Consider the following 25657-nt stretch of genomic DNA (forward strand, 5'->3'; position numbering starts at 1 on the left):
TAAATTTATATAAAAATAGATGTAAAAAGTGAAGGTAGAGCAATAAAGGAAGATTAGTAGGAACAGATATGAGACAATATCATACTGCCAAAGTACTCAAAATAATATGTACTGGAGTATGAATAGATTATGGTACAGTTTCAAGGGCAGAGAAACAGAACCAAATACATACGGATATTTATTTATTTATTTTCTTAAAGAGTTTTATTTATTTGAGAGAGAGAGCAAGCGAGCGAGAGATTGAGAGAATGAATGTGGGGAGGGGCAGAGGGAGAATCAGACTCCCTGCAGAGCAGGGAGCCCAATGTGGGACTCGATCCCAGGACCCTGGGATCATGACCTGAGCTGAAGGCAGATGCTTAACGCCTGAGCCACCCAGGCACCCTACATATGGGTATTTAGTATATGCTGAACGGGGATACTGCATATGGGGGGGGATGATTAATTATTGAATAAATACCAGTTATAAAATCTGGTAGGTAGGCCATCTCAAATAAAATAATGTCGGCTCTCCAGTTGATTTTTTACACTGAGATAAATTCTCTGTAGATTAATGACTTAATCATAAAAGTGAAATAAAAAGTAGTGGATGGAAATATGAGAGAATGTTTTCCTACAGTCTTGGCCTGTAGACGATCTTATTATACAAAACTCAGGAGCTATATAAAAAGATAAATTCAGTTATGTAAAACCCCCAAATCTCTGCATGGCAAAGAGCACCATAGATAAATCAAAGGCAATGACAAATTGGGAAGATAAATTAAATCTTATGTCGGTTAACTCCTTTGACTAATAGTCTTCTCTTCAATTTCTTTCACTTAACATATCAGTAAGAAAATGACCAGCAACTCAACTGAAAAGTGGTCAAATAATATAAGCAGGTACCTGAGAAAAAAATTCATTTTTTCTATTTTACTTGAAAAGATGTCCAACATTATTTGTGAGAAGAAGAATATGATACCACTTTTAACATCAAATTGCATGCAACAAAAAGCTCTAACATTCTTTTGCTAAGGATGTGGGAAAACAGTATTATTAGTAATTTAGTAATTACTGTCCTTACACTGTATAAGTAGTATCATACTAATGTTATTTACATTAGTATAAATAGTATCAGTATATCATCAGTTAATGTAAAAATTAATTCAACCTTTTTGGCAGACTTTGGGCAGTATCTATCATAGTTTAATATACACATTACTTATATGTATATATTAAATATACCTAATTAAATTAATAATTTGCAGATATTATTTATTATAAATATCATATTTATATATATTTATAAATACATATTATATTCATATTTACATGTAAAATATATAAATACATAAAATTAATAATTAAATTAATATATTAATTTATTATATATTACACATATATTTGATATATACATATATACATACATTTATATGTATATATTAAATATATCTATATTTAATACACACACACACACACACACACACACACCATTGCTCTACCTATTAAACTTCCAGAATTTACCTTAGAGGTATACTCACAAATGTGCTCAGTATCACATGTACATTTTTTTGGTTTTTTTTTTTTTGTAAGAGAAAACATGTTGGTAAGAGAAACTGGTTTAATAAATGTGAAATATGGAGGAAATGAAATGTTATATGTCATTAAAAATGAGAAGGCAGCTTGGATTGAGTGTGGAGATGAATATTCCAAGAAGTGAGAAATAAGGGTACAGAGTTAAGAGTGCTATGATTTGTTTAAAAATGTGTGTTTGTAAGCACATAAAATATCCATGGAAGAGGAGATATTCCAGGAAGATGGCTGGATAACTGAGAGACAGACACAGGAAGGCAATTACTTTTAACTGCACACCATTTTATACCTTGTGCATTTTATACCATATGTATATATTATCTGTTCCAAAATTAATTGCTTTTTAAAACAGCTTTTATTTCTTATCTCCTTTTCTTCTTCCATTCACCAGAAAATCCTGGCTCTTCCCACACAATGTTGCCACATTAGCACAGTCTCAGCTCACTCCCCTTTCTCCCTTTATTATGTGCCTAAATAAATAACTGTCCACAAAATGAGCAATAGGAATGTGGGACAAAGCACCTCATATCACAGAACAATACTAGTAAAACATCAAAACATGTGTATTTGGAAAAGAGCTGAAAAACTAAAACAACTAAACACTGTTACAATGTTTATCTTGGGTGGGAGGTTAACAGGTAATTTTGGTTTTATCTTGGTATTTTCTGTGATTGCCAAAGTTTATATATATATATATATTACTTTTTTAAAAGATTTTATTTATTTATTTGACAGAGAGAGAGACTGAGCAAGAGAGCACAAGCTCTCTCTGGGGGGGGTGCAGAGGCAGAGGGAGAAGCAGGCTCCCCACCGAGCAGGGAGCCCAATGTGGGATTCGATCCCAGGACCCCGGGATCATGACCTGAGCCAAAGGCAGATGCTTAACTGACTGAGCCACACAGGCGCCCCAATATGTATTACTTTTATAATCATTTTTAATTTTTAAAAAAACTTTTTGCTACTCACCTGGTTCCTGTCCCTGGCATTTGCATATCGAAACCTCTGGATATAATAAAAGACGAGCCATGCGAGGGATATGATCATCAGGACGATGAAAGAGATGGAGACAAACACAACCGAAGTGCGGCTCACGTATTTCTGCAAGTTCCGGGTTCCAATGGTGATGTACATGGTCACTGTGATGTTCCTTTCCAGCAGGCTTACTATCTCCTTTCCTTTTGGCTCAGGAATCATTATTGCCACAATGTCTTCTACACCTGTTGTGATAGGGGCAAGGAGGGGTAACAAGGATAAGGGAGAAGAGAGAGAGGCAGAAAGTCATAGTGAAATGTCTAGACAAAGTGAGGCATAGCCAAATAATGACCCTACTTTTGACAATTCTATGCCAGACCTAATAGCCAGCTCTAATTCTAAGATAGAACAGCCAGAAACTGAGTCAAATGCTCAACCTCCTTCAGCTACCTTGTATATGAGAAAAGAACCTAAATTGAATTCATGACCCTTCCCACCTAGCAGTTTACATTTCTCTGGGGCACTTCACAGACCCCCAAGGAGGGCAAGTGGCACCTTCTACCCCCTGGGAGAAGCATAAGATGCCCAATTCTGTGCCGCCCATCTGCGAACCCTCCTTCCCCCTCACGACACTAGGAATCCTCAAATACAGATCTCTATCATTTCTAAGGCAATTTTCTCCTACATTGAGTACCCAAAGTAACGCCAAATGGGTTTCTTGACAGGCTCTAATGATTTGTAAACATTAATATCATAGGCCTCAGAACTATTTCCTGCTTATTTTATCTAGTTCAATGCAAACAGCTTGGGTCTCCTCATACTCAGCAAAGAGAGAAGATGGAGACTGCACAATTTCAAAATTGTTTTACTTCAGCTTTCAAATATTCCTACCCCCATGCCCATTATTGGACAGTATGCAGCCAAAGTAGAAATTTTGGGGGGGTCTGAGTTACCTTGGGTCATTGTCCCCATCCTTTATGACACCATGGGAGGCACAGCCTCTACAGGGACTCTTTAGTAAGGGTATGATACCAGCTCCAAAATGACCAACTCAATATGCCACCGTGGCTGATACTTGAACTAGAATATAGATTTCAGTTTCACCCGGGTAGGTCCTCTGGTTCTCACCCCAATTCATGCCCACAAAGCTCTTCGTGAGCCCTACTTCCATATGGAAATAGCCCATCACCTGGGGTCACTGCAAATCAAAGGGAGCAAATTTGCAATTAGGATGTTGCAGATTCAAGGCAAAATTAAACATGGCTATAGCTGCTTCAGGCTGGCCTCATTCATGTGCTGAGCTCAGTCAGCTGGATGGAACTACCAGATTACATTTGCTCAGAGTGCTGCAAGCTCGTAGACGCTACTTAGGGCTTTCACTTGACCTTGATCTCTATGCAAGTTTTCAATCCTAAATTCCTTGCTAGTATTTCACTGAATAAAAATACTTGAAAAGCTAACTACATACCAAGGTATCTGTGTGCGCTACATCAGTTACATATTTTTAAAAATTCCTAAAACTTTTGTATTGGCCCAACTGTAAAATCACAAAGCCATAGAGTATTTAGATTTGGCTGTTATTCCTGGAATTACTGAAACTGATGGCTTGAATTTCAATTTTGCAGAATTTCCTGACAATTCTGATGCTCCTTCTCTTTTCATGTTTACTTTGGCTAATGGCTGCTTGTGGTCTGAGGTTTTTCTTGAGGGATTAAGGCTACTGACAGGTTTTGTCTCTACAGAAATATGATCTTCTGTGTATACTAGACTAATATGGCCCGGGGAGGCTCATCCCAGGGCTGTAGCTATTTTGTAGGTCTTTAAGTAGTGGTAGAATAATAATTTTTCATTTAATTTACTTCTTTATTTATATTTTTAAAGCATGTCTATTCAGGACTCTAAATTAGATTTCTGAGTATGGGATCTTGGGATTATTTATGAGACTTTGTTTGCTCAGACTTGCACACATTCTATACTTTTCATTCCTAGTTCAGTCCTTTTTATTTTATTATTTATTTTTATTGAAGTATGGTGGACATCCAGTGCTGTTATTAGTTTCAGATGTACAACACAGTGATCCGACGATTCAATTCTATACATGATGCTATGACCACCATGATAGGTTTTTACATTTTTTAGTAGTCAAATTTTATTAATATATTCCTTTATGGCTTCCGGTTTTGATTCTCTGCTTAGAAAGCTCTTCTCCACTCAAGATGATAGGAAGACTCATCGAAAATCGCTTCCCAAAACACGGTTTTATGTTTTACATTAAATCTTAACCCAAATGTGATTTAGTAACAGAACAATATTTATTGAGCTCTTACAATGTGACAGAGAGGAGACAAACAGGATGCAGTTTATCTTTCCCCTAAATTCTCAGATCTACTTTTGGACTTTGTTTTACAGTAAGGCTGACCTTTCTTTTGCTGAACCCGTTGCAGGCTGCTTTAGTTGTACAGCTTTTAACATCTTTATTCTCGGGCGGCCTAACTCTGCCTTCGCTAATTCTCCTCCATACAGTTTTCCTTCTCTCTGCTTATCCGTAAAAGACCACAGAGCCTAACAGTGAAAAGTCAAACCCCAGCTCAGCATTTTAAAAACAGGCAACCAGGGGCACCTGGGTGGCTCACTGGGTTAAGCGTCTGACTTTGGCTCAGGTCATGAACTCAGAGTCCTGGGATCGAGCCCCGTGTCCAGTGCTGCGCTCAGTGGGGAGTTTGCTTGTCCCTCTGCCCCTCCTCCTGCTCATGCTCTCCCTCTCTCAAATAAACAAAGAAAATCTTTATTTTTTAAATTTAAATTCAATTAGCCAACATGTAGTACATCATTAGTTTTTGATGTAGTGTTCAATGATTCATTAGTTGCATATAACAAAAAAATAAATAAAAATAGGCAAATTTTGGATATCCACAAAGTTTTAAATCACTCGTCATCTATTTTTAGGGACCTGAGAAAACACTTTCTGTTCCTGTAGGGTAAAGTATAATTAACTATTTTAAAGCATTTAAATTTAATTGATTAGTTAACACTCCCCATGTTGTTCATACTACTGGTGTACCTTCACCATAGAAAACAGCCACTTGGAAGGAGAAACAGTGAAAGTGGCAGTTGAGCAGTTCTATTCATCTAGACCTCAAATGTATTCATCTTTCTAGTGCTGATGATGGTTAAAAAAAAAAAAAAGATGGGATTCTTGGATATTTCTCCATGTGCTTTAGGCTATGGATTACCGTGAGTGGTAAAAAGGGTATGCATTTATCCCAACAGAAAGAGTCATTAAGAATTTAGGTACTTAGGTTATGCAAAACCAGCACAGTGAAGTGAATCTGGATGAATTATCTGATCAGTCTTATCAATGCACAAAATCCAGGGCAAAAGCTACCACAGGGTCTCATATGTTCAAACAAGGCATGTGCACCAAGGTGAGTGATCAGATAACTCCCTGATCTTTGCTTCAGTTTGAAATGTGCAGCCATAGTGTCAGGCTTCTTCTCCCCAGGTAAATGGTAGTGTAATTGCTTCTGCGGGTGTGTGGGAGGGAGGGAGAGAGAGAAGCAGGGGTGAGGAGGGGGAGAACGCATTGAAAGCCTGAGTGATCTCAGAGTTACATGCTGCCCTGCGTATCTCATCTAGGACACACAGGAGGCTCTGAGACTCAGGGGAAGAGAAGTTAGCAGGTAGCCAATTTTGTGGGGGTAAAATCTATAGAGGCTCTGCCTGCTATTTGGGAAATTCTGTGTTTACTGTGATTCCTAGTCACTCTAATATTGAGTGCTTCTCTTGCAAAATTATGTCAGCCGACCATTTATTTTCCTCCCAAAGGCACTTTATACTTCTGAGTGATCGCTATTATATAATTATGGTATATTCTGGAAAAGCTCCTCAGCCACGCAAGACAATGTGTACCCAGCGCACGTATGACCTAGCGGCCAAACAGCAGGAGCTCTCTGTATTTTTAGCGCTCCCTTTCCCAGGAGAGAGCTCAGTTGCCATTATCTAATTTGGTATATGCAGATAGTAAAGGATCATGACAAAAGTGCAGGAAGCTAAAAAAATGTTTAATAGCCAGAAAATCCTTGACTTGTAAATTCAAAACCAGGTTGTTTAAACACGGCATTAAGACAATGTCTAGGACACCAACAGAGTGTTAGACATTTTACAGAGCATCAGCCCCGTTCCTCCCTGTGCAGCTCGGAGGGTGGTAACATCTCTCCCAGGTTCATGTGATAAAAAATTCTTTTTCAGTTCTCTGTATCCTCTACAGAGGGCCTTTTAGAATTTAGGCAATAATAAGAAAAGGCTGCGGTATTCCTTTTGGAGATATTTTCTATTTATTTACTGAATATCTTTTTTTTATAGTCAGCTTCTGATTATCATCTGTTCTTGTGACATAATGTAAACTGATCTTAAAAACTGCAAAGTATCATATAAATGTAAAAAAAGCTTTTAATAAACACAGATGTAAAAATCATAAAGCATTCACAAACAGAATCTAAAAATACGGTGCAAGAATCTTCATGACCAAGTGGAATTTATTTAAGGAATGTGAGGGTGATTTAACATTAGAAAATACATTAATGCTTTTTAATACATTAACGAAGGAAAGGAACAAAGCATGTGATCATCTTGTGTAGCTAGCTGTCCTTCAATATCTCGTCTCTTTCTCACCTCTAAGTGTGTTAGCTAGGCACAGGCTGACCAGGAAGAGTGTTAATCCCTTGACTCCCCTGCAGCTGTAGATGTGGCCATGTGATTAGTATTTGGCCTCTGAGATGTGAATGGGGATGATGTTTGCCACTCCGGGGTCTTATCCACAAAGGACTGAGTATGTGTTCCCCAGATTGTCTCCCCCTTTCCCTGACTTCAGCTAGAGAGATGTGGAACAGCAAGCTTCCTAGACAAGGAAGCCACACGTTGAGGATGGCACCCATTCTTGATTCTTATTAAGAATAGTATAAGGAAATGTCCTTAATGTGATAAGGATCTTCCAGAAGAAGCACATTAAATGGAGGACACATCAGAAGTTCTCCAATTCAAATCGTGAATAAGACCAGGAGGAGCCAACATTTAAAGTAGAAGTGGTATCTGGCACAAAGAGACATAGAAACTAGAGTGTAAGTACTGGAAATGAAGAGTGTAAGCTGTCATTATTTCAGGAAATCACATGACCATCTAGAAAAGCCAGGATAATTTAGCTTTTGAAATTAGAAGAACATTCAGTAAATACAAGATTCAAAATCCACATCACAAATGAAGAGCTTTCTATATACCAGTAATATCTAACCAGAAAATGTAATGGAAAAAATGATCTACACATAATAGCAGCAGAAGTTAAAAATATCTAAGCACACATCTAAATACACACTAGCCCCATATGAAGAAAACCTCAAAGTAAAGTTTCTTTGAAAGACATCAAAAAAAAATTTTTTTTAAAGATTTTATTTATTTATTTGACAGAGAGAGAGATAGCGAGAGCAGGAACACAAGCAGGGGGAGTGGGAGAGGGAGAAGCAGGCTCCCCGCAGAGCAGGGAGCCCGATGCGGGACTCGATCCCAGGACCCTGGGATCATGACCTGAGCCGAAGGCAGACGCTTAACGACTGAGCCACCCAGGCGCTCAAGACATCAAAAATTTCTGAAGCAGATTTCAACTTAATCCAGGGTTATTTAGTATTAGTATTATATACTTAGTTTCCAAACACGTGATTTTTAAAGTTATCCGTGTAATTATTATTTTATTATTTCATTATGGTCAAGGAACATAGGCTCTTGCTATCGTTCCTTAATCATCTAATACATTTTTGGGGGATAAATGTTCCATTTGTATCCAGAAACATTGTATTCAAAGCTATTCTTTGTTTGGTATATCTATATATCTCATTGATTAAGTTTATTAATCACATTCAGATTTTCCGTATCTGCTTATTTTTGTCTACTTGATTGCCTGAAAAGGGTGTATTAAAATGTCTCCTACGACTGTTGCTGTTTTCCCTCTGAAGTTCTGTCAGTTGCTGCTCGTTATTTTGAGTTTCTATGGTGAACTGCATATATGCACTCATGATGGTTCTGTCTGCTTACACTATTGTTGCTTGGGACCGGTCTGAGGTCATCAAGATTCTTGTTCTTTGTAAGTGGTCTGTTCTTCCTCTCTGTAACCTTTTGAAGTTATATTTGAGAATAGTCTTGGATGCTTTTAAATGTTACTGTGTCTATTTATGGGTATTCATCAGTTAGTCTGGTAGCACACTAGTGCCCCCTTAGCCGTGGTTTCGATTAACCTGCAGTTGACTGCAGTCCAGAAGCCCACGATCTCCCTGACGTATCATCAGAAGGCCCATGGTAGCCTAACACTACATCACAATGCCTACGTCATTCACCACACTTCATCTCATCAGGCAGGCATTTTATCATCTCACACTGTCATAAGAAGAAGGGGGAGTACAGTACAATAAGGTATTTTGAGAGAGAGACCATGTTCACATACATTCTATTATGGTATAGTGTTATAATTTTATTTTATTATTAGTTACTGTTGTTACTCTTTTATTGTGCCCAATTTCTAAATTAAGCTTTATTATAGTTATGTGTAGGAAAAAACATACATAGTGTATATAGGGTTTGGTACTATTCACAGTCTTGTATCCCCTGGGGGTCCTGGAATGTTCTCCTGCAGATAAGGGGGAATTACTATACACGAACACTTTCAATCTGAGGTATTTCATTTTCTTTATGTCTAAAACATCTGTCTTCATACTTTATTCAAATATTTCCTTCAATATTTTTTCTCTCCTGCGATTCCTATTATCCTCTTGATGGCATTCATTCTGTTAGCTATATTTTTATACTTTCCCCCCTCATTTAAAAAAAAAAACTTTTTATTTTGAAATGATTCTAGACTAATATTGGCAAAAGTAGGGCACAGAGGTCCCATGAACGCATCTCCCAACTTCCCCCAATGGTGGCATGTCACATATTACAGTGCATTATCAAAACAGGAAATTGGCTGGCACAGTATAATTCACCAGATTACAGGACTTAGGCTTCACCAGTTTGGGCATGTGCAGAGTTTTAAAAGGTCTTTGTGTAAAATTCCAAGATACTTTATCACACATGTGGAGTCATTCTTATCACGACCACAATTAAAATATTGAAATATTCCATCATCAAAAAGAACTGCCTCCCCCTCTCCTTTCCCTTCCCTAACCTCTGACGTCCACTTACCTATTCTCCATCTCTAGAATTTTATCATTTCTAGAATGTTATATAAATGGAATCATACAGTATGTAACACTTTGATATTCGCTTCTTTTTTTTTTTTTTAACTCAGCATAGTGCCCTTAACATTGATCCAAGCTGTTGCATGTATCAGTAATTCATTCCTTTTTACCGATGAATGGTATTCTATGGTACGGAATATTTAACCACAGGTTAACTATTCACCGATTGTTGGACATATGGGTTATTTCCAGTTTGGGACTATTAAGAATAAAGCTGCTATAACCATTAGTTCACAAGTGTTTGTGTGAACGTAAGTTTTCATTTCTTTGGGATGAATGCCGAGGAGTGCGATTGTTAGGTTGTACGGTAGCTGCATGTTTAGTTTTTTAAAATAAATTGCCAAATTGCTTTCCAGAGTGGCTGTATCATTTTACACTCCCACTGGTAATGTGTGAGTGATCCAGTTTCTTAGCATCCTTGCCAGTACTTGGAATTACCACTAATTATTTTATTTTTTTATTTTAGCCCTTCTAACTGGTATATAGTGGTATTTTCACTGTGTCTTTTATAATTTTTAAAGAGAAATTATAATCTGATTATAATCTGTTCTGGCAGACTGTGGAAGTCTCTCAAGCTCCTCTTCCAGCTCATGAATTTGTCTTTAGCTGTATCCATTCTGTATTTTATCTCATTTATTGTGGTCTTTATTTAAACTGTTGAATTTTTCATACAAAATGTTTCCTTTAAAAAAAAACAACAACAAAAAACTTCCGGCTTCTTTTTTTCTTTGAGTAACTTCCACTGAATAGAAGCTTCTCTTACTTAATATTTGTGGTCCATCTTTTCACTCTTTCTCAGCTGGTATCTGCTCACTCTGTACTTTCTTTAATAATGGTGGTACTCCTCAGATAGCTCATTATCTCTGCCTGTGAGTTCCTATTTCCCTGGTGCGATCAGCTACTCTGTCCACTCATGTTTTCTGTGGGAAAACCTGAGGCAGAGCTCCTCGTTCTGTTCCTCCAGGAGATTAAGGAGAGGCATGGATAAGCTCAGGTGGCCCCAAGGACAAGCAGTGCCTCCTCCCATTAGGCAGGCTCTCCACAAAACTGCGGACTGCTCGCCCCCCTCGCAGGGGCCCCATCCCCTTGGCCTGAGGCACCGCTGAAGTTCAGGCCTAGTCAGGAATTATCTCCCAGGTCCCTGGAGCTCTGCACATGATCTGATCCAACTCCATTTCCCATCTGCAGCCTGCTTCTCAAACCTCCCTCTACGACTCTCAGAAACTTGAGTCTCTCGTCAACAAAGCGCCCGGTAGCTAGCTTCCATCTCTTCTTAGGATGATTTCTTTGCTTCTTTGCTTTGATTGATCTGGCTGCCTTAGAAGGACACTAGTTTCTCTGCGCTCTGATTAAGGGGAAAGGTAGTTTTAATTTTTCTTTATTTTTATTAAACCATGCCCCACATACCTCAGAGCCAGAAGACAGCGTGGTGTCCGTGCTCCGTTACTCCCGGTACGGAGTTTGTCTTTGAGACAAACTTTGAATGCCGCTTGTCTTTGAGATTCTCTCCACCCGCGTTTCCAACCCCGTCTCTCATCTCCTTGCCTACCAATCTCCTATTCATCTATCACCCCCTTTAGCTCCTGGCTCATAACATTCATCCTCCTTGGGCTGGCATTTTAGTATTCACACGGATGAGCCGCCCACTACTCTGGCCTGTCGGTTGTTTGCTCTTCTCTTCTCCATCCATCTTCCTTTTCTTCTAGTCCTTCTCAAGACACACATTCTTACCCTGTACCTTGTCACTGCTAGGAAACTGCACCACCTCTGAAATCCCAATGTCAAAGATGTCACTTTCCCAATGCCCCTGCCTCTTCTAACTCCCTTTGCACAGGTACCTCCCCACCCATGACCACCCCCCTCCTCCACTTTTCTTACTGCCCATCAGCCCTCTCCTGGCTTCATTTCTGTCCTTACCCATCTATCCTAATCGCAGCATAGGTCACAGGGTCCATCGCTGCCAGAAATCCTCTAAAAATACCCTTAGCTCCCTTGCTCATCTATTTCTCCACAGAACGTGCCCTACAAGATGTGCTTCTCTAGGCCTCCACTTTATCACATGAACACTGCTCCGAGAAAAATCTCACGAGTCATCTGTTTTCACTTCAAATTTACGATCCCTTTCCACAAATGAACACCTAACACTGCCTATCCTGTTCGGTTCTGGACCCACTCTCCCTTTGTCCAAATGATGACCTCAGATCTTTACATCTCTCCTCAAATCTCCTGTGCCTCTTCCCACCCACATTCTCAGTTAGTGACCTTACTGCAGGAGTCCCTGAGAAAAAAATACCCACCAGAGGGAAATTTCCTGTCCTGTTATTAAATGAGGTAATTCGCCGTGAAGCACTTAAGCACAAGGCCTGCCAAATAAAAACCAAGATATAGATGTCACGTTTTTTTAGAATCATTACGGTTTTACCACTGCCAAATACACAAATGGGGCCGCCCCACCCCATCCTCTTCTTAGCACAATGCAGGACATGTCCCCTCTGCCACAAAGGCCTAATCCTGTAAGTGCAACTGTGCCCAACCAGTGACATCACAGTCAGGTGTGGGCAGGGCACACAAGACTTTTACTTGAGGTAAGAGGAAAGCAAATGCCCTCTTTTCCTGCTGATCTTAAACAGGAACATCTGGGAGGCTAAGCTGTGGCAGTCATCTTAGCACCACAAGGGGACTAGACTAGGGATAGAGCTGGCACAGATGGAGGAGAGCCAAAAAATCAGGGCAGAAATAATCTGATGACATGATCTGAGCCTTGATCAAGCCATACCTGAAGTCAGAATGCCTTTGGACTTCACAGTTATCTTGCTAAAGACAGTTTGGGTTGGGTTTCTGCCCTTTGCTTCCATATGACATAACCAGGTAGTTACCCCCCAAAATGTGTGTCTGTGCAAAAGAATCCAGGTCTTCTGAATCCCAAGCCACTGTCACTGAACCTCATTATATTTCCATGTAATTTCTTAGGTGGCCTATAATTTTACTTTATCTGAATTCACATTAACATTCACCCTTAGTGTTTTCATCTGTGTACATATCAGAAAAGAATGTCCATATGAAGTGTAATTATTACTGTCTGCCTTGCACATATGATTCCAAGGCCATCCTAGGCCATGAATGAGTGCTTATTCCAAATGGCCCCAGTGTGTTATTAGCTCTTCTACTCCAGAGAGAGGTTAGCGCTATCCTGAACCATGTACCCTTCCTGAAACCCATGTGTGACTGACTACACTTGTTGGGGATGGGAAGGACGTTTTCTGGAATACAGTCTTAGACTGAACTATAAAAATAGTTTTCAGGGGAAAAAACAAATTCACAGTAGGACTAATTAAGGACTGTGAAATTTATCATTTGGGAACCAAGGGGACATCTTGTAGTGTAAATTAATAGATATGATTCCTCCAGAAGTCCCTCAAGCTCAAAATATTAAAGGTTCATCTGAGTTGTTGGCTAAAAACAGGGTGATCTGTGCTCCCCCAGTGCTTTGCTGAAAACCTGAAATATGTCAAATGCTGGATGTTACTGAAGTACATTTTAATTATGCACCAGATCCTTTAAGTGGAGATTTTTCATTACAGTCAGGCAGATGCTCAATAACAACCAATTTTCATGAAGTCAAAAAATGTTTAAAGGAGATGCTAACAATAGCCAATTTTATTTTCTTTGGAATGGCTCTAGTAACTTAACGACGGATGTCATTTCCTCAGCTACACTTGAGATGATCAATGACTCACACTTCTTAAAAAATTTATATTTTTTCCTGATTTACAAGTGTGTAGAATTTTCTATGAATTTGTGATAACTGTAGGGGGAGTGATGAATATAATATAAGGCATTTTATTTATAGCCCCACCCGTAGCATTTTCTTTGAACATTTTCAGTAAATCAGACTCAAAAATAACTTACTTCCAGTTTTTGTGAGAATTTTAAATGACTAAATGGTATCATAGAGCCCAGGCTGAAATAACGCAAATCATAGAGTACTAAATTGATCTGTACAATAATTGTTTTTTTTAAATTTTTTATTGTTATGTTAATCACCATATATTACATCATTTGTTTTGGTGTAGTGTTCCATGATTCATTGTTTGTTCATAACACCCAGTGCTCCATGCAGAACGTGCCCTCCTCAATACCCATCACCAGGCTAACCCATCCCCCCACTCTCCTCCCCTCTAGAACCCTCAGTTTGTTTTTCAGAGTCCATCATCTCTCCTGGTTCGTCTTCCCCTCTGACTTACTCCCCTCTTCATTCTTCCTCTCCTGCTATCTTCTTCTTTTTCTTTTTTCTTAAAATATGTTGCGTTATTTGTTTCAGAAGTACAGATCTGTGATTCAAAGTCTTGCACAATTCACAGCGCTCACCGTAGCACAAGCCCTCCCCAATGTCTATCACCCAGCCACCTCATCCCTCCCACCCCCCACCACTCCAGCAACCCTCAGTTTGTTTCCTGAGATTAAGAATTCCTCTTATCAGTGAGGTCATATGATACATGTCTTTCTCTGATTGACTTATTTCACTAAGCATAACACCCTCCAGTTCCATCCACGTCGTTGCAAATGGCAAGATCTCATTCCTTTTGATGGCTGCATAATATTCCATTGTGTATATATACCACTTCTTCTTTATCCATTCATCTGTTGATGGACATCTTGGCTCTTTCCACAGTTTGGCTATTGTGGACATTGCTGCTATAAACATTGGGGTGCACGTACCCCTTCGGGTCCCTACATTTATATCTTTGGGGTAAATACCCAGTAGTGCAATTGCTGGATCGAATGGTAGCTCTAATTTCAACTGTTTGAGGAACCTCCATACTGTTTTCCCGAGGGGTTGCACCAGCTTGCATTACCACCAATAGTGTAGGAGGGTTCCCCTTTCTCCACATCCCCGCCAACATCTGTCGTTCCCTGACTTGTTAATTTTAGCCATTCTGACGGGTGTGAGGTGGTATCTCATTGAGGTTTTGATTTGGATTTCCCTGATGCCGAGTGATGTTGAGCACTTTTTCATGTGCCTGTTGGCCATTTGGATGTCTTCTTTGGAAAAATGTCTGTTCATGTTTTCTGCCCATTTCTTGATTGGATTATTTGTTCTTTGGGTGTTGAGTTTGATAAGTTCTTTATAGATTTTGGATACTAGCCCTTTATCTGATATGTCATTTGCAAATATTTTCTCCCATTCTGTCGGTTGCCTTTTGGTTTTGTGGACTGTTTCTTTTGCTGTGCAAAAGCTTTTTATCTTGATGAAATCCCAATAGTTCATTTTTGCCCTGGCTTCCCGTGCCTTTGGTGATGTTTCTAGGAAGAAGTTGCTGCGGCTGAGGTCGAAGAGGTTGCTACCTGTGTTCTCCTTTAAGATTTTGATGGACTCCTGTCTCACATTTAGGTCTTTCAACCATTTGGAGTCTATTTTTGTGTGTGGTGTAAGGAAATGGTCCAGTTTCATTCTTCTGCATGTGGCTGTCCAATTTTCCCAACACCATTTGTTGAAGAGACTGTCTTTTTTCCACTGGACATTCTTTCCTGCTTTGTCAAAGATAAGTTGACCATAGAGTTGAGGGTCCATTTCTGGGCTCTCGATTCTGTTCCATTGATCTATGTGTCTGTTTTTGTGCCAGTACCATACTGTCTTGATGATGACAGCTTTGTAATAGAGCTGGAAGTCCGGAATTGTGATGCCGCCAGCTTTGCTTTTCTTTTTCAATATTCCTGTGGCTATTCGGGGTCTCTTCTGGTTCCATACAAATTTTAGGATTATTTGTTCCATTTCTTTGAAAAAAGTGGATGGTATTTTGATGGGGATTGCATTGAATGTGTAGATTGCTCTAGGTAGCATTGACATCTTCACAATGTTGGTTCTCCCAATCCATGAGCATGGAACGTTTTTCCATTTCTTTGTGTCTTCTTCAATTTCTTTCCTGAGTATTTTATAGTTTTCTGAGTACAGATCCTTTGCCTCTTTGGTTAAATTTATTCCTAGGTATCTTATGGTTTTGGGTGCAATTGTGAATGGGATCGACTCCTTGATTTGTCTCTCTTCTGTCTTGTTGTTGATGTATAGGAATGCCACTGATTTCTGTGCATTGATTTTATAGCCTGCTACTTGACTGAATTCCTGTATGAGTTCTAGCAGTTTTGGGGTGGAGTCTTTTGGGTTTTCCACATAAAGTATCATATCATCTGCAAAGAGTGAGAGTTTGACTTCCTCTTTGCCGATTTGGATGCCTTTGATTTCTTTTTGTTGTCTGATTGCTGTGGCTAGGACTTCTAATACTATGTTGAATAGCAGTGGTGAGAGTGGACATCCCTGCCGCGTTCCTGACCTTAGGGGAAAAGCTCTCAGCTTTTCCCCATTGAGAATGATATTCGCTGTAGGTTTTTCGTAGATGGCTTTTATGATATTGAGGTATGTACCCTCTATCCCTATACTCTGAAGAGTTTTGATCAAGAAAGGATGCTGTACTTTGTCAAATGCTTTTTCTGCATCTATTGAGAGGATCATATGATTCTTGTTCTTTCTTTTGTTAATGTATTGTATCACGTTGATTGATTTGCGGATGTTGAACCAACCTTGCAGCCCAGGGATAAATCCCACTTGGTCGTGGTGAATAATCCTTTTAATGTACTGTTGGATCCTATTGGCTAGTATTTTGGTGAGAATTTTTGCATCCATGTTCATCAAGGATATTGGTCTGTAATTCTCCTTTTTGGTGGGGTCTTTGTCTGGTTTGGGGATCAAGGTAATGGTGGCCTCATAAAATGAGTTTGGAAGTTTTCCTTCCATTTCTATTTTTTGGAACAGTTTCAGGAGAATAGGTATTAATTCTTCTTGAAATGTCTGATAGAATTCCCCTGGGAAGCCATCTGGCCCTGGGCTTTTGTTTCTTGGGAGATTTTTGATCACTGCTTCAATTTCCTTAGTGGTTATAGGTCTGTTCAGGTTTTCTATTTCTTCCTGGTTCAGTTTTGGTAGTTGATACATCTCTAGGAATGCACCCATTTCTTCCAGGTTATCTAATTTGCAGGCATAGAGTTGCTCATAATATGTTCTTAGAATTGTTTGTATTTCTTTGGTGTTGGTTGTGATCTCTCCTCTTTCATTCATGATTTTGTTGATTTGGGTCATTTCTCTTTTCTTTTTGATCAGTCTGGCCAGGGGTTTATCAATCTTGTTAATTCTTTCAAAGAACCAGCTTCTAGTTTCGTTGATCTGTTCTACTGTTCTTTTGGTTTCTATTTCATTGATTTCTGCTCTGATCTTTATTATTTCTCTTCTCCTGCTGGGTTTAGGCTTTATTTGCTGTTCTTTCTCCAGCTCCTTTAGGTGTAGGGTTGTACAATAATTGTTTTTATTAGAGCAGATAATCTTGCTTAAAGAACCTTCTGCTTATATATAAAATGTTTTAAATTCTAATTTTATTTTTTTAATTTTATTTTTTTTAAAGATTTTATTTAGTTATTTGACAGAGAAAGACACAGCGAGAGAGGGAACACAAGTAGGGGGAGTGGGAGAGAGAGAAGCAGGCTCCTGGCTGAGCAGGGAGCCCGATGCGGGGCTCGATCCCAGGACCCTGGGATCAGGACCTGAGCCAAAGGCAGACACTTAATGACTGAGCCACCCAGGCGCCCCTTAAATTCTAATTTTAGCTTGGATAAAAACCAATATACATATAAGTCTCATTAAAGAGCAAACTGATGGAATCACAGGATAGGAGATGATGACAGACCAAAATTCTGCAGCATTTCTCCCTTCCTAATAATCTAAGAGATGAAATTAAATAGCAGAATCATTCACCATAACTTCTAGCTGGGTGACCCTGGAAGGTTTACAAAATCTTTAAGCTTTAGATTCATGATCTCCAAAACTCGAATAGTAAACCTACCTAGTCCAAAGGGGTGGGTGAGGATTAAATGAAATAATGCACAAAAAGAACCCCAAAATAGTGGTTGCTCAATAAATAGAAGTTACTATCACCAACATCATCTATCAAATAATTTAAAACATTCCCGACATGGTAAAACTTGCACTGACACCACAGGAGATAGGGCAGGGGTGGGAAGGAGCACACCAAACTTGGCTTCCAACCTATACCCCCTGAATACCATGGGGACCCGTCCAAACAGCTGTGGGCCATGAGGCCCATGCTGAGCGAGTTGCCATTTCTGCAACATGAAGGGTTATCTTTTCACCTCCCATTGATCAATAAAAGGAAACTCTGAGGTAGATAATCAGGAAAGTAATCTTCAAGGGAAAAAAATGAACATAACTGGGTTAGCAATTAATGGCCTAAATGGTATTGCTGTTAAGGTAGTGAAAACTAAAAATTGTGTAACTTCTAGTTCAAAACCAGTCACATAATCAAAGAATACATGGATTTATGTTTTGTTTTGCTTTGAACTACTGGGAAAAATCACATTATTCCCCAGTAGACTATTTTTAACAATGCATGGCCAAGAACTTTGAATTACAACGAAAAAACCCCACAATGTCAAGGTGCTAAGGAGCTTCTAGATATCTGTGGCACACTATTATGCGCCAATGCATAGAACAGGGAAATATGCATGACACATTTCTTCTCACAATTCTTGCTTAATTGGCAGAAGTGGCCTGGAATTCCCAGTTCACTGCAGAATTATTAAATGCCTCATTCCTTGATTTATCTCGATGTTCCTTTTTAGTAATCTCCAAAGTTGTCTTTAGTAGTCTTTGACAACTAAAAGTGAGAACTCTCTCTATTAAAAGTCCATATTGGAAAATCCCTTCTTAAGAGCAATTAAAGTTTACTATTTCGGTTTCTAAGAGGAAGCTGGGAATCCCCACATAGTTTTCCCTATAGTAAGATGACACAGCCTATAAATTCAACAAATAATGCTAAGGTCAGCTGAAAGGCTAACTATTAATAAGTACAGTGGGAAAATACAGCAAAAGTGGGACAGAACTTGATGATAAACCTTGGTGGGTAGCAAACGGGCTTCTCAAGGATCAGAGCTCAAACTCCAAAGAAGTAGAAAACATGCACAACCCCTGGCCAGACCCACAAATTCTAGCAACTAGTTGTGATAAACATCTGTATGAAATACTTTCAGATTAATATGTAAATAGATAAAGTCTATAAGCCTCCTTGGTCTTTATGTCTCCATTAATAAATATCAGGGCAAGGGGAACAAGGCACATTTTATTAGGATCTCAGGTCTAGGAAGGGGAGAAGGGCTGGGCAGTTGCACATGTATTTTGAAGAAGCTCCACAGATCTGAAATATACCTCCCTGTCCTTTGGTCAATACATTCTACACTATAGGTTAAGGAGTGTCTATCACAGATGCTGTCCATTATCCCCTGCAAATCCCCTAGCCCATACTATTTTAGTGCACATTGTCCTGATTTTCAACTGCCAACTCCTGCATTTCTTTGCCTGAATGGCTGCCCTTGCTTACCAGATATCACTCAGACTGTGTGTAGTCCAGAGAAAGGAGGAACCGCCAACACCAGAGAGTAGTCTTGAACTAATGACTGAGGAAGCTGGCGTATAAGTACCTCAGCTCCCTCCTCCCTGTATCTGTAGAACCCTGTGGCACATTGCCACAAATTTTCCCAGAGCTCTCCAGTGGGATTAAGCTTTAGGGACTCTCAGTGGTAACTTGCCGAATAACACATCCCTTACTGGCTCCTCGCTCCTCTCCTTCCCTGTCACATGTCTCCATTTCCAAGTAGGTGTTTCTTGGAATCACCTCTCAAATAAATGGCTTGTACTTGAATTCTTATTTTAGGTCTGCTTCTGGGAAAACCTAAAGACTGTGCCAAAACTTATTTCTCTTTTTTTAAATTGTTTTTTAAACGATTTTTTTTTAAATCGTTCCCTGATGCCCTAAATACTAGCTATCTTGGCTTGTGCCTTAGCGATACACAGTGCTTCATAAGTATTACTCTTTAATAGGTATACAAATGGCAAGAAAACATCAAAAGCAAAAGTGTGAACTCCTCCCCACTAATTTTTTTACTAAAGAATTATTAAGCAGAAGTAGCTTTCATACCTTCTCATGTCCACTTGCCCTAAAGATAGTTTAGTCACATACCTGAAAACTACTTGTTCAAACCACCTATCTGAAGAGAGAATCAAGTATTCTTCTCTCCATCTCTGCCCATAGGGGAGAAGTATATTCTTTGGACACTGAGCATTCACAGAAATTACTGAACATATCAGTCCTTCTATCACATTCACTGAAATTAACGAACATTCTGGAGGGCTCGCTAATACGGTAACCACCAGACACATGGTGCTACTGAGTACTTGAGATGTAGCAAATATGACTGAGGGATCGAACTTTCAATTTTAGTTAATTTAAATTTTAATTCAAAGCCATTACTCAGTTAAATTATTGGAAAACTCTTAAACATTTTTGAAACAAGTTGGGTATGAGAATCTACTTTTCTAAAATACAAATTTTATAAAATTTAAATACAGATCAAGAATGTCTGATAGAAATTTAGGATCTATATTGAGATATGAAGTGTAAAATATGCACTGGAATTTGAAGAAACAGTATGAAAAAATGTCATTAGTAACTAATATTTGATAATAATTAGTAATATTTTATATTGATCAAATGTTGAAGAGATAATATCTTGGTTACATAAAATATCTTACATTTAATTTGTTTTTTTTTTTAAATGTGACCACAAGAAAGTTAAATTACAAATGCAGCTCACATTACACTTCTATTGGACAGCACTGTTCAGCCATCCTCTGCGCAACTTTCATTTGCTAGCCTACTGGGTAAAATCATTGCTGTATAAAACGATTAAGACAAGAAAATACTACTCCCTCTTCTTAAGGAGTTGACATTTTAAAAGAAATGTCACAAGTTCCAACATAATATTGAAGCCAAATGTTAAAGCAAAATAAAAAGTAAAGGCATATAAAACTTTCTCATGGGAAGTAGCTGTTCTCTTATGCAAATAGATTACTGATATTAAAGTAAATTATAGAAAGTGATGTAAGGAACAGTGTTATCCTAAGAGCCTACAAAGCTTGCTCTGCCTGAACAATAAAGTAAATGTTCTGCCAATGTTAGCTTTCTAGATGTAAATGGAATAACAGCATTGGGCACTTAGGTCTTAGAACTGGTCTAATCATCTACTCTGACATCATCTTCTTTATTTTACAGGTTAGGTGACTTGTTTAAGGTTAGAAATCATTTTGTTCTTTCCCAAAGGAAAAAAACCCATTAATTCTCAAATATAATTTATGTTCCTATTAGTGAAAAAATTTCCATCATTGCAAAGCTCATATGTTAAAAACAAGTGGTTCTCAGATGTATCAACTCTTCTACTTACCCTCATATTTCCTCCCATGTTTCTAAATAATGTGTTTATACTAGTATTTCTTGGATTATCACTTCTGGATATTTCCTACTGACACCCTGCCATGTAGATGGCAGCCTACCTACATCCTTATCTAATCCCTCACGGGACAAATCAGTGATATTCAATGCAAACACTGCTCAGTACAACAGACCCAGGTAGTATACGACAATTTTGCACCTTTTCTTTGCTTTTCCGAAAGTGTGTCATTACATCATTCTTTCATTCACCTGGTTTTCCATATTTCCACTTATCTTTTTCCCCAAATGGTGCTGTCTCTGAATATGCTTACAATGCCATTTTCTATATTCTTCACATACACTAGATTCATTTGTCTTTTCAGCTGGGACACTTCTCTGTTGGAACCCACTATTCTCCTGCTCCAAGATGACCAGTTGCCTTGAAGCCCAATGCGCAGTTGTCATCCGGGGGCTTGTCTTGCAAGGCAATCTAGTGATGGGAAAAGTTTACTTCCCGAGTCAACTTTAAAACTAGCTTTCATTTGTGTTCGCAGACATACATTAAACAACAGCAAAACACTTCCATCAACGCCACAAACACTGTATGCTCAAGATATTGAGTTGAAGCATTCTGGTTGCCCCTCCAGCAAATGCTATCAAAGCCACGGGCGTTTATCCTCATTGCCGCCCAAACCTGGAGAACACAGGTGTGGGTGTCAGTCAACAATATTTCCCGGATTCCTTTCAGTTAAACTCCTAACTACTTAGCTCACCATCGTTGGAAAACAGAATCAAGAGACTTTTATGACCAGGTAATGTGGATCCAGGTGGAATGTAAAGTCGGGGCTTCATTACTGTGTGGTGGTGATGAAGGCATTCTGGCTCCTGCTTATCTGATCTGCTTATCCAAAGAAAGCACCAATTTTAAGCTCACCACCGAAAAGATCTCCAGATGTGGCCAGAGCTATGAAAAGCTGTTGCAGAACCACAGAGTTCTACCTCTGGGAATCACCGAGAGACCACCTGTCAAGTCTAAACTCCATATTTTGCAAAAGAGAAAACTGAGGCCTACAGTTTTACCCAAGATAAAAAAGGGGTTGGCAGAATCTTGTAAGTAGGCTTCTAAAAACACTTAAAAGTGGGGTGCCTGGATGGCGCAGCTGGTTAAGCATCTGACTCCTGATTTTGGCTTAGGTCAAGATCTCAGGGTTGTGAGAGTGAGCCCCATGTTGGGCTCTGTGCTCTGAGGATTCTGTCTCTCTCCCTTTCCCTCTGCTCCTCCCCCCATACGTGCGTATGCGCACACATTCTCTCTCTCAAATAATTAATAAATATTAAAAAAAAATCTAGAAAGATAAAAGTAACTGGTTGCTAACAGATAAATTATGGTCTTACAGATGGATGCTGTTATTTTGCACAAGCTAAGCTTCCTGGAAGAAGCAAGATCACTTAAATATTTATATTGATAACTTTAACTCCTGGGCATTTATACTGTAATACTACAACAACTAAATGTGTAAACTGAAGCACCAAATCACAATCTTTCTACCTTGTTTTTCTTTCCTTTTTTTTTTCTTTAACCACATGAAATACTAATCTTGAGGACTTATTATTTACCACCTGGCTCTGGAAAGTACTTGAAGCAAATTATAACTTACTGCTAATGGTTAGTCTGGTTCTAGAAAGACCCAGCTAGTTGCAGGTTGCTGAAGACAGAATTAAGAGCATTTTCACTTCTTGTCCAGAGACAGCCTTGCTAAAGTCCTTAGACATGGGCCTGAAGTCGTGGACTTATTTGTGTAAAGAGAAAGCAGCCAGTAATAAGTCAAGAACTAATGAATAAAATGAAACAGAAGTATTCTCCTTTGTTTTGCACCTGGTTTTTAGCATCTACTCAAATTTTCCAAATTATAGTGAGGTCACTCTAGACAACCCTGCTAATGCACAGTAATTTTATCATTTATATTCATTGGCTTACACATGCCCACGACAGCATTCTCAACACCAAGGAGCTAAAGGCCTCTTCTGACACCTATCACCCACCTCCCATATGCTGCCATCACAGCCAATGCAGAGTGTTCATTATACGGTCCTGTTTCCTTTTCCTTATTCTAGAAATTACTACTTGTTTTCTTCATTGTAAACAACTGAAGTGAAACAAAATGATAGTTTTCACCACGTTAACAACTTTCATCAGGAAAAATCATTTGCAGATATTAGTTTCTAGAGCCTTAGAACCATTCCAACGGATTACAGCTGTGAAAGTTCATTTTCTCACTAGAAACATACTACTCTGAATGTCAAGATTTCAAACTTAAGTAAGATTCTAATGAAGGCAAAATACAGTTACATGTTTGGGTTGCTGAGCAACTGATAAAGCATCTTTCCAAAGCTGAAGCAAATAAACTTATTCTAACTGAAATTTAAGAAAAATAGTTCATAGGGAAATAGCATTAACTAAAGGATAAATTCAAAGAGCAAAGGAAAGCATGGTTGATTTTTCCCAGTGTAATGACAGAAAAGTTATACCAAATGTGGAGATCCTGAAATCCTGTTAATATTCTTACCTTAAGACAGTCCAAATGTTAATGAGGTCATTCAAGAGCTAAAATCCTTAGAATAATCTAAAATGTCTTCTCAAAATACATACAATAATAGTAAAAATGGTTTGTTTCTAGGAGGAAGGGCTTTTATTGATAATATGAAAAACTCTTTAAGTTCTCAAATTCCTTGTCCCAAAGGAACGTGCAGCAATGATTCCAACTTGAATTCTCTTTCTTTAAAATTTTAGTATACTTGGGTATACTTTTATGTCCCTTATTCTCAGCTTCCAGAATTTCCATCTGAGTACATAGGAATTTTCAGACAACATGCTTGGGATAACGACAAAGAGCTAACCAGGCCCTAGGGAAAACAAGGAAGACAAAGCAGAAGGCAGAGCTGTACCTCTGGGCAGGTGTGGAGACATAGAGCAGGTGGCTGTGTGGTCAGCAGGGCCTGGGCCTTGCACCTGTGGCTGGTGGCAAGGGAGGAGCTCAGTCTGTACCAAAGCAGCCTAGGGAAAAGGCCAGAGCATGCTCCACCTTTGACTTTGTGAGTGAAGCTTTCCTTGACAAGACTCTCTGACCCTCATGGGGAGGAGGTGCTCAAAAAGACCTATTTCGAAGGGTGAGCTGGGGGTGTTAATAAGCAATCCTCCTTCCCCACCCCAGGGGACAGCTGTGAAAGTTGGGGTCAGTCCTATGTGAAGAAGGGGTCTGCTTTTTGTTGGGGAAAAGATCTGGGATTGGGGGGCAGTTTCCTCCTGCATAGGAGTTGAGGAATGCCCTTGGAGCAGAGCAGCAAGGAACATCAATCTTCCTCCTCAGGATCCACAAGAGGTGGAGAGGATGCTCCCAGAAGTGATGCATCTTGCCAGAGGATGTCCAAATCAGTCGTGATGGGTGTATCAGTTTCCTATTGTTGCTGTGACAGATCACCATGAACATAGTGGTTTAAAGCATACTAATTTATCCTCTTTAGAGTTGGAGATTGGAAATCTGAAATGGGTGTCAGTGAGCTAACAGTAAGGTGTCAGCAGAGCTGTGCTCCTTCTGGAGACTCCAGGGGACATTCTGTTTCCTTGGCTTTGTCAGCTTCTAGAGGCGGCTCGCATTCCCTGGCTTGTGGCCCCATCACCCCCACCTCTGTTTCATTTGACAAACCTCTTCCTCTCTGATCCTTGTGCCTCCTTAGCGCAAGATCCTTAACTTAATCGCATTTGCAAAATCCCTTTTGCCACACAAGACAACATATTCCCAGACTCTGGAGATGAGAACATGGACATCTCTGGAGTGGGGGCATTGTTTTGCCTATCACAGTGACGTTGGCAGGAGGACATACTTCTGGAGGGGGCCTACTCCAGAAGTATGTGACAGGAGCCAGATCTTCCCCAGTCATAGTGAAGGTCCCTGATTTTCCCAGGTGTTTACATGGCTTAGAGAATATTGTTTATGATTTTCCCCTTCATCCTACTCAGATAGACTGACTTCAGCCAGGAGTTGATTTCAATAGACATTAAAGGTATTATTTCTCAAAGTTGAGAAGGATAGTTATTCCACCTTTCCTCTCCTCCCTGCCTATTAGCTCTCAACCCCCACCACACCACCCCAAATTCCAGCACAGTGGCAGGCATTCAGCAGTGAGCAAGATCTTGGGGTGAGAATTCCAAGGAAGGCAGTGACACACACTCACTGGAAAACACTGGCCAGGAAGGATGACAGGCCTGGTCCATTTTGGTATGAAAAAAAGTTGCATGTGCGGGTGTTGTTGGCATAACAGTGATAATTTGCCTCCTAGGGCCAGAAATGGCTGCCACCAGCATCTGAGAATGTAAGAGCTTTCTAAGTAATTACCCACTCCACCCCTGCTCCCTCTAGACCTTCACAAGCCACATGGAGAGATGCATGCTTCTAGTCCCTCCAAGAGAACCACTCGTGGAAAGGATAAAAACAAGAGCTAGCAGAT

At 39.4% G+C, this 25657-nt stretch overlaps 1 protein-coding gene across 3 annotated transcripts in view; it reads right to left on the minus strand.

Annotated features, from left to right (window-relative positions):
• Positions 1-25657, minus strand: part of RNF150 (ring finger protein 150) — a 290525-nt gene that overhangs the window by 137539 nt on the left and 127329 nt on the right. For all 3 annotated transcript variants that reach the window (XM_027599127.1, XM_027599126.2, XM_027599125.2), the window contains exon 2: positions 2539-2789. In XM_027599127.1, the coding sequence (XP_027454928.1) occupies positions 2539-2789 (251 nt within the window). The remainder of the gene's footprint in view (positions 1-2538; positions 2790-25657) is intronic.

This window comes from Zalophus californianus, chromosome 2 (assembly GCF_009762305.2).
Source record: "Zalophus californianus isolate mZalCal1 chromosome 2, mZalCal1.pri.v2, whole genome shotgun sequence".
NCBI lineage: Eukaryota > Metazoa > Chordata > Mammalia > Carnivora > Otariidae > Zalophus > Zalophus californianus.